Source organism: Mesoplodon bidens (genome assembly GCF_964165515.1).
Source record: "Mesoplodon bidens genome assembly, chromosome: 5".
In the NCBI taxonomy this organism is placed as follows: domain Eukaryota; kingdom Metazoa; phylum Chordata; class Mammalia; order Artiodactyla; family Ziphiidae; genus Mesoplodon; species Mesoplodon bidens.
This window is the reverse complement of record NC_138161.1, coordinates 115,799,142-115,816,366: the sequence shown is the minus strand read 5'-3', so window position 1 is coordinate 115,816,366 and position 17,225 is coordinate 115,799,142. Positions and strand designations below refer to the sequence as shown.

Genomic DNA, 17,225 nt, shown 5'->3' with positions numbered 1-17,225 from the left:
TAGACCCTTCTTGAGAGTGACTGTGTCTTCAGTGATTCATGGGTTTTTGACAAATTTTTTTACAGTTGCTTTTCTCGTGTGACTCTTCACAGTTGAGAGTATAGTCATAATTATCAGATGTGTTAAGTCTTTGGCAATTGTTCTGATTTAGGATGGTAGTTTGTTTTTGTTTTTTCTATTTTTGTCCTCTATGATAAGGAATCGCATAGAGTTTTAAGAGGCAGGTATGTATGTTTGTGTATGTGCTGGTGTGTGTAATAAAACTTACACTGTTTTGTAATATAAAACCCACTCACTCTTGACAGGTAATAAAATATTTTAAGTTTTATGTCAGTGCGACAGTGGTGTTTTTCTAAAATAGATTTATTTAAATGAGTATTTGAGAATAACAGCTGACTTTTTGAAATTTACATTTTTTGCAGTTATTTTTATAAAATTTTAGAGTGGGTAAAAGAGCTCACATTTGGTCGTATACTGTTAAGTAAACATTGTTAATTATTTTAGGTTAGCTTCTTGAGTCATATCCTGAAGTTCTGAATACTGTAGACCACTAAATAGCATCTTTCTTAGTAACACACCTAATTGATTTTTTAAAAACTAATATAAAATTTTACACATTCATATTATTTGGTCTGAGAAGGAAGTCTTTTATTGTAGAAGCTAGCTGAGATGATTTCACTAGAAAATACTGGAGTTTTATATTTGGAGGCTTTGGGCCACAGGTAGTTGACTGAGTAAATATAGGTTTATTGCTTATATAGTAATTTAATCCAGAGCAAGGTGATTGGTGGGGCGTTGGTTAAGACAGTAATGTCATATCTCTGAGTGAGCTTCTCTGTGAGACTCTTGGCTTTCTCCTCCTGGTAGAGAAATGATTGCTGTATCCTGCACTCAAGACAAACAGCCAGAGAAAGTGGAAAGGAAATTCTCCCTGTACATTTCCTTTTTTTCTTTTTTAATCAAAAGCAAAAAGATCTTTTCCAGAATCCCCACAAAACTCCCGCTGAGTTTCCTCCGTTACAAGCCCACTGTGAACCAGTCCACCAGCAGAGGTAGAAGGGGATTAACTTTTTGCTTAGATCAGTCATTGTTCATCACCTGGTTCATCCCCTAGGGTGAGAGGCTTATCATCAGTGATTATATTGCACTCCGTATCTGGAAAAAATCAGCATTTTCATGAAGGAATAAAAGGGAAATAGTTGTTTGGATAGGTAATCTAGTAGAAGAAGATTTTTTATTGCATAAAAATAGTTGAAATAGCAAACTTTTAGAAGAATAAGTCACTTGGATATGGAAGAAGCACTGTAAAACAAACAGGTGAAACGGTCAAAAAAATTTAAAGACAGATTGGTATACATAATGTAAAGAACAGTTGGAACATAAGCTGTAAGACCTAAGTGCTTCTGTCTTCTTACCCTTATGCTACATGAACAAATCCATTTCACTTATTAGGACTCACTTTTCTTTTGTAAAATGTGTGGGATTACATTAATGGGCTTCATGTTTTTTTCACACCCCAAATTTGGGATGCTCTAAAAATTCCAAGCGACCTTGAATGACCTCCTGCTTTTGCCCAGAAGGTTTCATTTGCATTTTCAGGTTTATGTGGCCAAAATAATAATAATAATAATAATAATAATAATAATAATAATAATAAATGCCTTTCCCTAGAATTTACCAGAACTTAATGCCATACCATGTTGTGGAGCCCAAATAATTTAATTTGAAATATTAATAACACATTTCAGAGGAAAGGTATGACTTTATAAGAAAATTTTCTACAAGCAGAAATTGTGTTTCTTAATCCACAGTGATAGAAATTGGTGTTAATTATAGACTTTATTTCAGAGACAGTGATGTGCCTAAACATTTTTCTGGTACCTGCTTTAACTCACACAGCAATCTTGTAAAGTTGGTAGGTTAACATTTCCATCCCACCAATAGGTGACAGAACTAAAACTTAGAAAGTATATAGCAGAACAGACATTTGAACCTATGTAGATTTGACAGAAGCCTGGAAATAAAAAAGTAAATTGGAGAGAAATATTTTTTCTTTTGCCAAATAGTGCCATAAAGCAATAATTGTTAAAAAATGGATTTTTCCCCCTATAAGTTATGTCCACATTCTGTGTGGACTCCTACCTTTTAAACTGTAATACAAATGTGATTCTGATTTTCATAGTCAAGTGCTATTAAATTTTAGCATTGCAAATGAGTGAATAAAGCCTCCCTTAGTGCCATGTTTTTTGGCTGGTTAAAAATGTCATTCGAAGTAGTGTCAGACTGGGGGTAATTATAATCTAGCCAACGCCATTTTTAGTGTTTAAAACAGGAGGTTTTAGATTATGACTTCTGTGACTGTGACCCTTTTTAAACTCAAAAGAATTGATTTAAGAGCTAGTCAGTAGATCTTGCCTGTATCATATAAACTTGATAATTTTGAAAATGCTACCTTGTATATTTTACATATTGTTTTCTGAATTTAGATGTACTTTTTTATTCAGAATATTTTGGGATTGATTTTGCCAAAGTAGTCTTCAAAATTATTAACATCTTCTAAGCTTTCAAAAATACTTTCTGGGATCATTGAAATGATGTTGCTTTTACTTTGTCAGATAAAGTGTTTGGCAAATACATACCTGTTCATGTATGTTTATGTGTGTATGTACATCACACAAGCAGATCATTTGTTTTCATTATTATTGTAATGAGGTAGTTGGCAGTTTACACAAAGTAGTAAACCATAAGTTTACACAGGTTGCCTGAATTCCACCCACCCTCATTCTTCACAGTGTTCTCTAGTCTTTTCTGGAAATTAGCGAGAAGTGCTCTAATCTTTAATAAATCTTTCTTGTGACCATAAGTCGCTTCTGCTGGCTGTCAGTACACCAAGCTGTTGATGTTTCTGGAGAGGTTCTTAAAAACCTTCTCACTCAGTTACTTGAGGTTATATGAACTCTCTGTCCCAAAACTGTATGTGTGTACATGGTCTTCTGTAGTTACAGTAATTAGTATTGTGGCCTGCAAACCTCCAGCCCCATCTCACGTGTACCCACCCAGTTCCCAGCTGGCTTCCACGAAGCATGGAGTGAAACGGGGAGGTAGTGAAGAGAGAAGAACCAGCTCGGCTTCCACCCTGGAGAGGGTTGCCCTGTAGTTTCTCCATCCCTAGAAACTGCACCTCTCCTCTGTTCTTGCCAGTGCTTCTAGATTTCAGCCTCAGATTTTAAAATTTTCTTTACCAATGTTCTTGTTTCCTCCAAGATCCATAAACGAGTATATGTTCCATGTCATTGTGACTAAATGGCTGTTATACTGGTCCTGAAACAAAGGCGGTTTTGTCTAATGAAACCAGCTGTTTTTTCAGCTAGAAACTGGTGGTGAGTTATCTTTGTATTCCATTCATTGTTTTTTATTTAGCATATATGTTTCTTCATTTTCCTTTTTTTCATCCCGTATATTTGGGGAATCAGTCCATACCAGTCTAGAGAGAGCTTCCTTATTCTTTATAATCACATAGCTCTACACTTAGGTGTTTATAACAATTTATTTAACCAGTCCCCGTCTTGGAGGGCATTTGGGTTATTTTTAGTCTTTATTGCTAATTGGTAATAAATGAGATAAATTCACCAAGTAAACAGACCTTCTGGTGGGCAAGCAAAACTTTATTTTTTTTTAAAGTAAAAGGTTTATTTAGAGGGCTACACACTCCATAAACAGAGTGTAGGCCGACTCAGAAGGTGAGAGCATGTAAGCAAAACTTAGAATGTTGGGATTTATTATGAATTATTTAAATATATTATCAACTTCCCAAATAGACTAAATGTCCTCTAAGTTCTTTATTTGAAGCAATTTTAGTGGACATGTTTGTATAAATTGGTGGTCAGTAAATAATGATAGTTATATAGCATAGTAAAAATGTCATAGATTGTGTCCTAAATTTCAGCCTGAGCTGAAATTACTGATTGGTCTGCTAAGTCTCATCTAGCACCTCAGCCTATTTTTATTTAAGTTTAATTGAGGTATAATTGACATGCAATAAATTGCATATATTTAAAGTGTATAATTTCATAAGTTTTGACATGGGTGGGTATATGCCTGTGAAGCCATCACCACAATCAAGATAGTTAACATTCCCATCTCCCAAAGGATTCCATTTGCCCCTGACCTCTGATCTGCTTTGCATCACTATAGATTAATTTGAATTTTCCAGAGCTTTATACGATATGTCCTCCTTTTATCTAGCTCTTTTCACTCAGCATAATTATTTTGAGATTCATCCGTGTTGAGGCATGTGTTAACAGTTCATTACTTTCTGTTGCTGAATAGTATTCAGTTGTATCAATATACACAATTTGTTTATCCACTCACCTGTTGATAGAGTTTGAGTTGTTTTTCTTTTTCATCTATTACAAATAAAGCTACTGTGAAGGCATGTCTACAAGTCTTTGTATGAACATATGCTTTCCTTTCTCTTGGGTAAATATATGGTGGTGGAATGGTCAAACCATATGGTAGGTGTATGTTTAACTTTTTAAGAAACTGCCAGCTGTTTCCGAACTGGTTATACCATTATACATTCCCACCAACGGGATATGAGAACTACAGTTTTTTCCACATCCTGCCAATATTTGGTATGATTAGTCTTTTCTAATCTTAAACATTCTAATAGATGAGTATCTCACTGTGGCTTTAATTTGCATTTCTGAGATAACTGATGATGTTGAGCATCTTTTCATTGCTTGTTGGCAATCTTTGTATCCGTGGTGAAATGTCTTTTCAAATGTTTTTGCTTGTTTTTTTCCTTATTGGATAGTTTTCTTACTTTTGAGTTTTATATGTTCTGGACACAAGTCCTCAATCTGTGGCTTTATTTTCACTCTCATGAGTGTTTTTGGAGAGCAGAAGTTTAAAAATTTGATGATGTCCAATTTATCAATTTATTCTTTTATGGATTTTTGTTTTGGTGATGTATCTAAAAAAGTCTCTCTTGGTGTCACATAGATTTTTTTCATATCTTCTAGAAGTTTGTAGTTTTAAATTTTACATTTAGATCTACAGCCTATTTCAAGTTAATAATTGCATGTGGTACAAGGTGTATGTCAAAGTTCACTTTTTTACATATGGATATATCCAGTTGTTAAAATATTTGTTGCAAAGGGGAGTTCCCTGGTGGCCTAGTGGTTAGGATTCTGGGCTTTCACTGCCACGGCCTGGGTTCAGTCCCTCGTCGAGGAACTGAGAATCCCACAAGCCGCAAGGCGTGGTCAAAAAACAATTTTTTGTTGAAAAGATTATACTTTCTTCACTGAATTGCCTTTGCATTTTTATCAGAAGTCAATTGTCGATATATGTGTAGATCTATTTATGGACTCTGTTATGTTCCATTGATGTATTTGTGTAGCTCAACGCCAGTACCACACCATTATGATACTATAGTTTTATAATAAGTCTTGAAACCAACTTTTTTCTTTTTCAAAATTGTTTTGACTATTCTAGGTCCTTTGCATTTCAATGTGAATTTTTTAGAATCAGTTTGTCAGTCTTTTGGGGAAAAAGGAAATTGGAATTGTGTTGATCTATAGATGAAATTGGCAAAAATCAACATTTTAGCAATATTGGTTCTCCTTACCTATGAAGAAGTTATATTTCTCCATTTATTTAGGTCATTTTTAATTTCCCTCAGCAAATTTTGTAATTCTACATTTACATCTTTTGCAGATTTATCCATATTTTATAAATTTAGTTCCTACTATAAATGTTATTTAATTTCAAAATAGGCTGATTATTCTCCACTCCTGAGATAATTTTTCCTGAGTACTTTATCCAAGGTTCTGGGAGTGATGAGTTTTTCTGGTTTGGCTGGTAGGAACAGGACACTGTTTCCTGTGTGCGAACCAGGCACTGTTCCGTCTAATGCGTGCATTCTCATTGATGATGATATCACCTCCAGCTTGGCAAAAATTGTGTTTTTTGTTGGAATGCATGTGTGTGTGAAAAATCTTACATAGTACAATGATTTGTGGCCCTCTAAAGGGCCGAAGTGTATAAATTAGGTATACAGTGGTGTTAAAATTTCATGGGGACAGTTAGGGAAAAAAAAATCTAAAAAGGCTCTTGGGTCAGGGTGATAAGGGAAAAAAAGGTTGAGAAACACTGCTTTAATTATTTTGGATGCTTCTTTTCATGAGTCTTCAGTGGTATTCTTACACACGTCACGTGCTGCTCAGTACTCAGTGGTAAGGGATATCCTGCAGGTCTCAGAGATTCTCTCGTGTACCATCCTCTCCTCTCTGTTACTCTGTCCTGAGAATTCTAATCCTGGTTTTCTCCCCAGACTGTCAACTCTGTCTCTTCAACTCAGGGAAATATGCCTATTAAAAATATACATAGCTCTGGAAAAGCCATTGAGAAGCATTTTATTGATTGAAACAGCTGACTGACATTCCACTGAATGTTTTCACACTTACACCTTACATATTTTGTGAAAGGGCAATTTTTTATTGTCGTCCAGCAGTATTTTTTAAAAAGAAATTCTGTACATTAGTTTTCAAAACACTGGTGTTGCATTTGATAATTAAAATTCCCCAATCAGGGTCTTCCCTGGTGGTCTAGTGGTTAAGAATCTGCACTTCCACTGCAGGGGGCATGGGTTCGATCCCTGGTCAGGGAACTAAGATCCAACATGCTGCAAGGTGTGGCCAAAAAAAAAAAAAAAAAAAAAAAACCCAAAACCAAAATTGCCCAATCATAGATGGCATCACCTCTGCTCCCTCTTACTCTTGTAAGACCTGGTATTGATATGTAATTTTGGCGTTTTATTTTTTTTATGAAAAGCAAGTAAGCCTTAGTTAGCCTAGGAGTATCTGATTACTGCTAAATTTGTAGAAGAGAATAAATTAAGTATTTAGAATAGGATGCTCTGTGGACTTGTCTTTTTAATATTACTACTGATAGGGCAATATCTAGATTACAACATGAATTAATACTAGATCCAAAACTTCCTAAATAGAATTTGCCCCAGGGCAAGAATCATGCCTTCCACTGTGTAAGACAGATAGCACTGGAAAGGGATTTTGGAGATCTAGTAATTACATCATCTGTTATAGATGAGGCAAAAATAAGACCCGTGGAGTTTATTTGGTCACTTCCATTTAGCAGAAATAGCTTAAGAGCCTGGTTTTGTTAAAGTCCAGTTCAGTTTTCTGCCCATGTTGTCTCCCCTGGCTTGTCACCCCTCATTTCTGCCCAGTGGGTTACTATTACAGCAAAGTTCTTAGCTTTTCTCTTGTAGCTGTAAGTATATAAGCCCTTAGTAAATACTTGATAGCCTAATTTGATTTAATTTGGTATGTTGGTTCATTCCCTTGACGAATATGTGCCATTTACCATGCTGGGTATTGGGGAGACCAGTCATATATACTTTTTTCCCCTGTTGTTCATGCTCTTTCCCGACTTAGGATATCAGTTGTGCCCACATTGTCTCCACCTCCCTTTACCTCGTCTTCAATTTCTGTTCATTCTGCAGATTGCAGCTTATGACAGGCAGAACTCTACGATGGCCTACAAAGTTCTCATTCCCTGGTGTACATCTCCTGTACTGTAAATATGGTAGGATGGCACTTCTGTGATGACTTTATGACATCTGGCACAGTTGGCTTTAGGAAAGTGAGATTAGCTGGATGGGCCAGACCTAATGACATGAACTCTTTAAATCTGGATCTAGAGTCAGAAACAAAGGGAGTAAGGAATGTGATATGAAGCAGATTCTCTGCTGCTGACTTTGAAGATGGAGGGGGCCACATGCCAAAGACTGTGGGACTGTGGGAGCAGAGGGATCCTTCTGGCTGACAGTCAGGAAGGAAAATTGGAACCTCAAGTCTCTCAACTACAAGGAACCAAATTTTGCCTGAATGAGCATAGAAGTGAACTTTTCCCTTAGTCAGGCCTCCTTTTGAGAACACAGCCCGTTGACACCTTGGTTTCCACTTTATGAGCTACCCTGAGCAGAGAACCCAGCCAATACCATACTTGGACTTCTGCCCTACAGACCGGTGAACTAATAAATGAGTGTTGCTTTAAGCTGCTGTACTTACGGTAATTTGTTATGCAGCAATAGAAAACTAATACAAGACTTAAGTATCTCTTTTTCTGGAACACCTTTCCTGGTCCCCCAGGTAGTAGTATGTCAGCCTACTAGATGGCTGTAGCACTCTGAACTTCTCCTTTGTAACACTCAATTTATTTGTGTCATGTTCAGTAACTCTCTGGAGATACAGACCTTGTTTGAGTTCTGTATTTATACCCAGTATAGTCATCGCTCAGCATCCATGGAGGATTGATTCCACAACACCCTCCCCCATCTCCGCCAGACAACCAAAATCTGTGGATGCTCAACAAGACCCTTGTATAAAATGGTGTAGTATTTGCCATTTGTATACCGTACGCACATCCTCCCATCTTCCTGTATACTTTAAGTCATCTCTACATGACTTACAATATCTAATATAATGTAAATAGTATGTAAATAGCAGTAAATGCTATGTCAGTAGTTGCTGGCCTGGGACAAATTCAAGTTTTGATTTTTGGAACTTTCTGGAATTTTGTTTTCCAAGTAGTTTTGATCCATAGATACAGAAGGCCGACTGTAAGTAGTAGCCATTTAAAAAGTGTTAGAAATGAGTGAATAAAAATAAGGCATAGTCTCTGACTTTAGCAAGTTTATAATCTAAAGTGTTTGGCTGTATTGTTTGTAGGTGTTTTCTTGTTTGTGTCAGGGGTGTGTGGGTTTTGGGTTTGGTGGGTGGGGGCCGTCTACTGTCAGTTGCCCAAGTGCAATTAAGCTAAACAGGCTTCTTTCCACAGTCTTTTTGCCTTGCATTCCCATCAGTACTTGTTTAGACAATTCACATCACTTTGACATAGGAAGGGTGAATTCTTTAAAAAAGCAAAACAAAAGAAACCAAAAAAACATGTGCACTTGAAATGCAGGCAAGCAAAGGCTCTCGTGAAAAATAAATTTATCATTTGCACCATTCTGCTGATGGTCTATCAGAGCACTGACTTTAGAGGGGCAGCTGGAGGTACACCTGGTCCACCCTATTCTCTGCCGAGGGGACTAAATCCCATCTTCCCTCAATGCACAGGAACAGAAGTTGGTTCTTAGGGATGGCATTTAATAAAGTTTTTAGCATTTACATTTCCCTGACAGCCTTGAAAGCGGCTTTACTGTTGTATTACAAGTCTAAATCATACTCAGTAAATAGAAGTAAAGTTTGCAGGATTGCTGAGCATGGCACAAAAGCAACACAGGAAATAATAGAAACGTTGCAGGTGAAGAGGGGATTCAGAGATGTCATTCAGTGTTAAGAACTGCCTAATAAAGCCAAGTGTATAGTTTTTTGATAACATGGGGTTCAGTTTTCATTCAGATCATGCTGCCAAAACAGTGGCACATATAAACAAGTCTAAATAGCTAATACATTGGTAATTTTATGTAAACCAAAGTACCTGTAATAGCCAGAGTCAGATTTGGGAAAGGAAACTTCTTGTCCCATCCCATCCCAAATCATGTATTGACAAATAAAATATAAAATATTTTAGATGATAGTTTTAGATTATCTACTGTGAAAGTGGGTGGTTTGAGTCGATTAATTACTAAATATACATTTTTCGTAAAATAACAATGATAAAACCTTGAGTTTTTTTGTATCTTAGCATAATTGTTGAGGAAAACATGTAAATTACATAAATATTTTAAATTAATAATGTATCATTTTTTTCTCTCAGTAGTTTTTCTAGAGAATCAATGATTTGAATATTACTTACCCAAGTGATTTGAAGCATGTTTTCTTGTACAAGTGCAAAAAATAATAATTTATTCATTTTAGAATATATTTGTCTTCGTATGAGAAAACAGTTAGTTACAAAATGCTGTATGTCAAGCATTTTTATCATTAGTTTGGAAGATAGATATGTACAGTGAGGGTTTTGGTGTTTTGTTTACATAGAAACTAGATTATTTTGTTTGAGTGTTTTCAGATTGTGTTGCACAAATTTCTGGTAATAAAATTTCTATTTTTATTCTTAATTCCCTTGTAGATCCAAATGGTGGTTGGGGGAAGGGCACGGGTGTAAGGGTGAGTAGTTTTCTTTTCCAATATTCAGGAGACTTTCATTTTCATTTTGAACATTAGTTCAGGAGAATGAATCTTGACAAACCAACAAAGGAAGCTACTTTTCTTAAGCTGAAATATTGTTTCAGAGCCTGTGTTTTCTGCCAATTTTTTTTAAGGATTTTCTTTTTTTAAAAAAGTTGTATGTGTGTATGTATGTGTGTATGTATGCATTTATTTATTTATTTTTGGCGGCGTTGGGTCTTCGTTGCTGCGCGCAGGCTTTCTCTAGTTGAAGCGAGTGGGGGCTACTCTTCATTGTGGTGTGGTGGGCTTCTCATTGCGGCGGCTTCCCTTGTTGCAGAGCATAGGCTCTAGGCGCGCGGGCTTCAGTAGTTGCAGCATGTGGGCTCAGTAGTTGTGGCCCGTGGGCTTCAGTAGTTGTGGTGCATGGGCTTAGTTGCCTCGCAGCATGTGGATCTTCCCGGATCAGGAATCGAACCCGTGTCCCCTGCATTGGCAGGCGGATTCTTAACCACTGCGCCAGCAGGGAAGTCCGTCCCCCAATTTTTTGATGCATGTTTCCTCTTAGTTCAAATGTGTTTTAATTGATATTTTGAAAGAATATTGAAGCACTCATGTCTGATATTTTTCTCCTTTCCTGTAACCTTTTAAAAATTATGAAATATAACTCATTTAAAATATGTAGGACAAATATAGAATATGATGAATTATTTAAATGTAACCACGACCCAGATCAAGAAACAGAACACTGCTAGCATCTCGCAAGTGCCCTTTGTGCTCACTTTGTGATTAGAACTGTTTCCTCCCACCCCACAATGGAACCAGTAATCTGACTTTTTTTTTTTTTTTTTTTTTTTTGCGGTATGCTGGCCTCTCACTGCTGTGGCCTCTCCCGTTGCGGAGCACAGGCTCCGGACGCGCAGGCTCAGCGGCCATGGCTCACGGGCCCAGCCGCTCCGCGGCATGTGGGATCTTCCCAGACCGGGGCACGAACCCGTGTCCCCCGCATCGGCGGGCGGACTCTCAACCACTGTGCCACCTGGGAAGCCCTGACTTTTATTATAGTCTCTTTCTTAGTTTTCTTTTATAATTTTGCCACCTAATTATTCCTCCCTAAAGCAGTATAATTTTGCATGTTTAATTAAATGAGTCATACAACATATATTCTTTTGGATCTGGGTTCTTGTGCACAAACTATCTCATTTTAAAAATTTACCTGTGTTATGTGTTGCTAAAGATTATTCATAGTATTCCACTGAATGCATATACCACAGTTTATCCATATTCTGCTGTTGATGGACAGTTGGTTTGTTTCCAGGTTTTGCCTGTTGTAAACAATGCAGCTATTCATAAGCATGTCTTCTGTTGCACATTACTGTGCATTTCTATAAGACATATACCCCTAGGCATAGAATTTCTGGCATATAAGGCTATGTGTATATTCAACTTAGAGAATGCTATATTCTTAAACAGTATACACTCCCATTAGCACTATATGAGAATTTTTGGTGGCCCACATTCTTGGACCATATTCTTGCTTTTTGTTTTATTTATTTAGCCATTCTGTGGTATGTGGTAGTATCTCATTATTTGTAAAGTTTGAGGAGTTTTTTTTTTTTGATGACAGTGTCACGTGCCTTTTTATGTTTATTAGACATTCATATAACCTCTTTTATGGAGTGCCTGTTAAATCTCTTGCCCATTTTTCTTTTGATTTCTCTCTTTCCTTATTAATTTACAGTAGTCCTTTATATATTCTGGATATGAACCCTTTGTGAGTTTTGCAGATATCTTCTCCCATTCCAATTTGCCTTTTCATTCTTTAGTGTGTCATTGAACGTGAGGTCTTAATTTTAATGTAGTCAGGTTTTTCAGTATTTTCCTTTATTATTAATGCTTTTGAGTTTTTGCTACCTTAAGAAGTCTTTTCCTTAACCTGAGTCATAAAGGTAATACATTTGTTTCTCAGAGTTTTATCATAATGCTCTTTAAATTTAGCTTTATGATATACTTGCAGTTAAATTAGGCATATAATGTGAGGTAGTGGGGAGTTTTTTCCCCCCTTTCCAACTGGATACTGAATTGTCCCAGCACAATTTAATTGCCCATATTTTGTTGGACTGTTTTCTAACTGTTGAATTTTGAAAGTCCTTTGTATATTATATGAATGCAAGTTCTCTGTCAGATATGTGATTTACAAATGTTTTCTCCCAGTGTATGTCTTGTCTTTTTATCCTCTTAACTGTATCTTCCTGAGAGCAAAAGTTTTTCATTTTGATGAAGTTGAACGTATCAGTTTCATGGATTTAATGTATCAGTTTCATGGATTGTGCTTTTGGTTTCACATCCAAGAACTCTTTGCTTAACCTACTTGTTTTCCCCTATCTTTTCTTCTAGAAGTTTTAAAATTTTAGATGTGGCAGTTAGGTCTATGATTCTTTTTGAGTTAATATTTGTGTTAGGTGTTAAGTATAGACTGATGTTATTTTTTTGACATGTGGATATCCAGGACCATTTGTTGAAAATATTATATATCCATTCGGTTGCTTTTTTACTTTTGCCAAAAATCAGTTGATCATATTTGTGTGGGTTGATATTTGGACTCTTTATTCTGGTTATCTCTTTCCCTTTTGATACCACACTGCCGTGATTACTGCAGCTTTATAGTAATTATTGAAATCACATAGTGTAAGACCCCCAACCATGTTCTTTCCTATCAAAATTGCTTTGACTATTTTAATATCTTTGCCTTTCCACATAAATTTTAGGCTGTTATATCTACTATGAGTCCTGCTGGGATTTTGATTAGGATTGTATTGAATCTATATAGATCAAATTGACATCTTAACAATAATGAGTCTTCCAATCCATGAACATGGTATTTTTCTCTATTTAGGTTTTCTTTATTTCTTTCATGAATGGTTTGTAGTTTTCAGCATATAAATCTTACAAATTTTTGTCAGATTCATACCTAAGCATTTCTCTTTTTCTTTTTTCTTTCTTTCATTCTTGCATATTGTAAATGTAGAGTTTTAAAAATTTTGATTTCCAGTTGTTAATTGCTAGTATATAGAAATACAGTTGCTTTTTGTATGTTTACCTTGCATTCTGTAATTTTTCTAAACTCATTCTAGGATTTTTTAAATAGATTCCTTGGGATTTTCTCTATATAGAATACCCCCTATATAGAATATGAACAGAGACAGTTTCATTTCTTCTTTCCCAATCTATATGCGTTTTATGTTACCAACTAGAACTTCAAGTATGAGAATGAATAGAAGTGATGAAAATAGGCAAACTTGCCTTGTTCCTGATCTTAGAAGGAAAGCATTCAGTCTTTTGCCATTAAATAGGATATTAGCTGTAATTTTTGTAAATTACCTTTATCAAATTAAGGAAGTTCCTTTTTATTCCTAGTCGGCTGAGAGTTTTTTTAAAATCATGAAAGGATGTTGTTTTTTAAAATGTGATGATCATGATTTTTAAAAAAATATTACTTCTACAGTTTCGGGTTTTTTAAATTTTATTTATTCTTTGGCTGCATTAGGTCTTCGCTGATGTGCGCGGACTTTCTCTAGTTGCAGCAAGTGGGGGCTGCTCTTCGTTGCGGTGCGCGGGCTTCTCATTGCAGTGGCTTCTCTTGTGGAGCACGGGCTCTAGGGTGCGTGGGGTCAGTAGTTGTGGCTCGCGGGCTCTAGGGCACAGGCTCAGTAGTTACGGCGCACAGGCTTTGTTGCTCTGCGGCATGTGGGATTTTCCCAGACCAGCACTCGAACCCCTGTCCCCTGCATTGGCAGGCAGATTCTTAACCACTGTGCCACCAAGGAAGTCTAGGAACATTTACTATTTAAATTTTCCTCTGAATACTGCTTTAACTTCATATCACAGATTTTGATATATTTTCATTTTCATTCAGTTCAAAATATTTTCTAATGTCCCTTGAGATTTCCTCTTTACATGGGTTATTTAGAATTAGTTTTCTTCTTTTATTCTACTTTACTATTAAAGTATATACTTTGATTTTCAAATACTTGGGGATTTTCCAAGTGTCTGTCTCTTTTTTTTTTTTTTTTTTTTTTTTTTTTTGCGGTACTCGGGCCTCTCTTCTTTTTTTTTGCGGTACTCGGGCCTCTCACTGTTGTGGCCTCTCCTGTTGTGGAGCACAGACTCTGGACGCGCAGGCTCAGCGGCCATGGCTCACGGGCCCAGCCGCTCCACGGCATGTGGGATCTTCCCGGACCGGGGCACAAACCCGTGTCCCCTGCATTGGCAGGCGGACTCTCAACCACTGTGCCACCAGGGAAGCCCTAACATTATATTTTAATGGTGAGAAACTCAAAGCTTTCCCACTAAGACTGGGTATAAGACAAGAGTGTTCTTTTTTACAACTCCTTTTCAGCATAATTCTGGAAGTTCTAGCTAATGCAAAAATACAGGGAAAGGAAATAAATGGTATACAAATTGAGAAGGCAGATATAAAACTCTCTGTGTTCATAGATGTCATCATCATCTAGGTAGAAAATCTAAAAGAATTGACCAAAGAACCTTCTGGCGAGGACGTGGAACAGTGGGAACTCTTACTCATTGCTGGTTGGAATGCAGTGTGGTACAGCCACTTCAGAAAACAGTTTGGCAGTTTCATAAAAAACTAAGCATACTCTTAGCATATGATCCAGTCATCATATTTACCCAAATGAGTTGAAAACTTATGTCCACACAAATACCTGCACGTGGATGTTTATAGCTGCCTCATTCGTAAGTTCTAAAACTTGGAAGCAACCAAGAAGTCCTTCAGTAGGTGAATGGATAAATAAACTGTGGTGCATCCAGATAATCGAATATTATACAGCACTAAAAAGAAATGAGCTATCAAGCCATGAAAAGACATGGAGAGGGACTTCCCTGGTGGTCCAGTGGTTAAGACTCCATTCTCCCAGTGCAGGGGGCCCGGGTTCGATCCCTGGTCAGGGAACTAGATCCTGCGTGCTGCAATTAAAGATCCCGTATGCTGCAACTAAAAAGAAGATCCCACGTGCGGCAACTAAAGATTCCACATGATGCAACTAAAGATCCCGCATGGTGCAGTGAAGATCTTGCATGCCACAAGTTAAGACCTGGCACAGCCAAATGAATGAATGAATGAATGAATAAATAAATAAATAAATAAATAAATAAATAAATTCTGATCGTAAAAAAAAAGACATGGAGAAACCTTAAATGCTACGTAGTGGAAGAAGCCAATCTGAAAAGGCTACATACTGTATGATTCCAACTATATGACCTGGAAAAGTTAAAACTTTGGAGACAGTATAAATATGAGGGGTTGGGACTTACCTGGTGGTCTGGTGGTTAAGGCTCCACGCCTCCACTGCAGGGGGCGAGGGTTCCATCCCTGGCCAGGGAACTAAGATCCCACGTGCCGCAGCTAAATGAACGCATGAATGAATGAATATGCAAATAAATAAATATGAGGGGTTGGTGGCGGGTGGGAATGAATAGGCAGAGCACATAGGATTTTTAGGGCAGTGAAAATACCCTGATACCATAATGATGTATACATGTCATTAAACATTGGTCCAAACCCATAGAATTTACACCACCAAGAGTGAACCCTAAGGTTCTGGACTTGGAGTGATTATGATGCGTTGTTGTAGGTTCATTAGTGTAGCAGATGTGTCACTCTGTTGGGGAGTGTTGGTAATGCTGGGGGCTGTGCATGTGTGGGGGGTAGAAGGTGTATGGGAAGTCTCTATACCCTCAGTTTTGCTGTGAACCTAAAGCTGCTCTTTTACAATTTCATTAATTAACTAATTAATTAAAATAGATACACAGGAAAAGATGGCTTCTCTCCTGTTGCCAGATGTTGTTTGGGGTGAACTAGCTTGAGATGAGCCTTTACACTGGTTATAACATATAGTTGTAGTTGGGCACAGTGGAAAGGTAGAATTTCTGAGAGACATCTGGATGATGTCATTGAGCTTCTGGATCAACCAGCTTTGTCCCTCTACCCTTTATGAGAGTAGATCTTCTTTTTTTTTTTTTTTTTTTTTTTTTTTTTGCAGTACGCGGGCCTCTCACTGCCGTGGCCTCTCCCATTGTGGAGCACAGGCTCCGGACGCGCAGGCTCAGCGGCCATGGCTCACGGGCCCAGCCGCTCCGTGGCATGTGGGATCCTCCCGGACCGGGGCATGAACCTGTGTCCCCTGCATCGGCAGGCAGACTCTCAACCACTGCGCCACCAGGGAAGCCCAGATCTTCTTTATTTTAAAGGCATTTTTAATTGGTGTTTTTCTGTACTTGAAAAATAACATAGGATACAATTAAAGAACTAACTGTAAACATTGTTTGTCCTAAAAGATTGTGCTGCTTTTAACATCTCATTAATATCATGTTGAACTAAGAGAATAAAATTTCTCCCTCTTCTCTACCTTTCTTTCCCCCTTCCCCAACTTCCCTACAGTATATTCATGACTGTTTCCTTTTACAAGGATGATTGAGAGGTCGTGTAAAATCTTCTTGTCTACTGTCGTCCAGAGTGTTTGTTACTGTCAAAAGCTAAACATGTCAAGTTCCTTTAGGTTTTGATTTCTTCTACTCTTTAATTCTTATCTGTCTTACAAGTTTTGCCTGTGAGTTTGATAAATTCAAGCCAGCAAATATTTATTGAGCATCCATTTTATTGCTCTGAACTTTTTTAGTTTGGATTGAATTTGTTGTACTGAAGATTAGGATTTGTAAAGCATCCTCTGCCATGTGTAAGGTATGTTATTTGAGATGAAGTGTTTTTGTTTTGGCTTTTTAGTTTAGCCAGCACAATTAGGTCGTTATATTATTTTGAATATAGCTGACTATTGTTGTATATTAATTAGTGAATTGTTGGGTATACTTTTTCTTAAGTGTTTTTAGAAGTTTTTAGAGTGTAGACATTCATACCTATGCACTGTCCCTGGTACTTAAATACGGTTGACCCTTGAACAATGTGGGGATAAGGGGCACCAACACCCCACCCAACCCATGCAGCTGAAAATCCATGTTGTTTTTTTTTTTTTTAAAGAAGATGTTGGGGGTAGGAGTTTGTTTGTTTGT

The 17,225-nt window shown here is 37.1% G+C and overlaps 1 protein-coding gene across 4 annotated transcripts in view; it reads left to right on the top strand.

Moving 5' to 3' along the window:
* ANKRD28 (ankyrin repeat domain 28) overlaps positions 1-17,225 on the top strand; it is a 170,122-nt gene that overhangs the window by 68,767 nt on the left and 84,130 nt on the right. Inside the window, exon 1 of one of the 4 annotated variants that reach the window (XM_081235949.1) lies at positions 7,590-7,611. The exons of the other annotated variants lie outside the window; for them this stretch is intronic. Within the exon in view, the coding sequence (XP_081092075.1) occupies positions 7,609-7,611 (3 nt within the window). The 5' untranslated portion in view covers positions 7,590-7,608. Of the gene's footprint in view, positions 1-7,589; positions 7,612-17,225 lie in introns of those variants that run through there. 4 annotated transcript variants of the gene reach the window in all.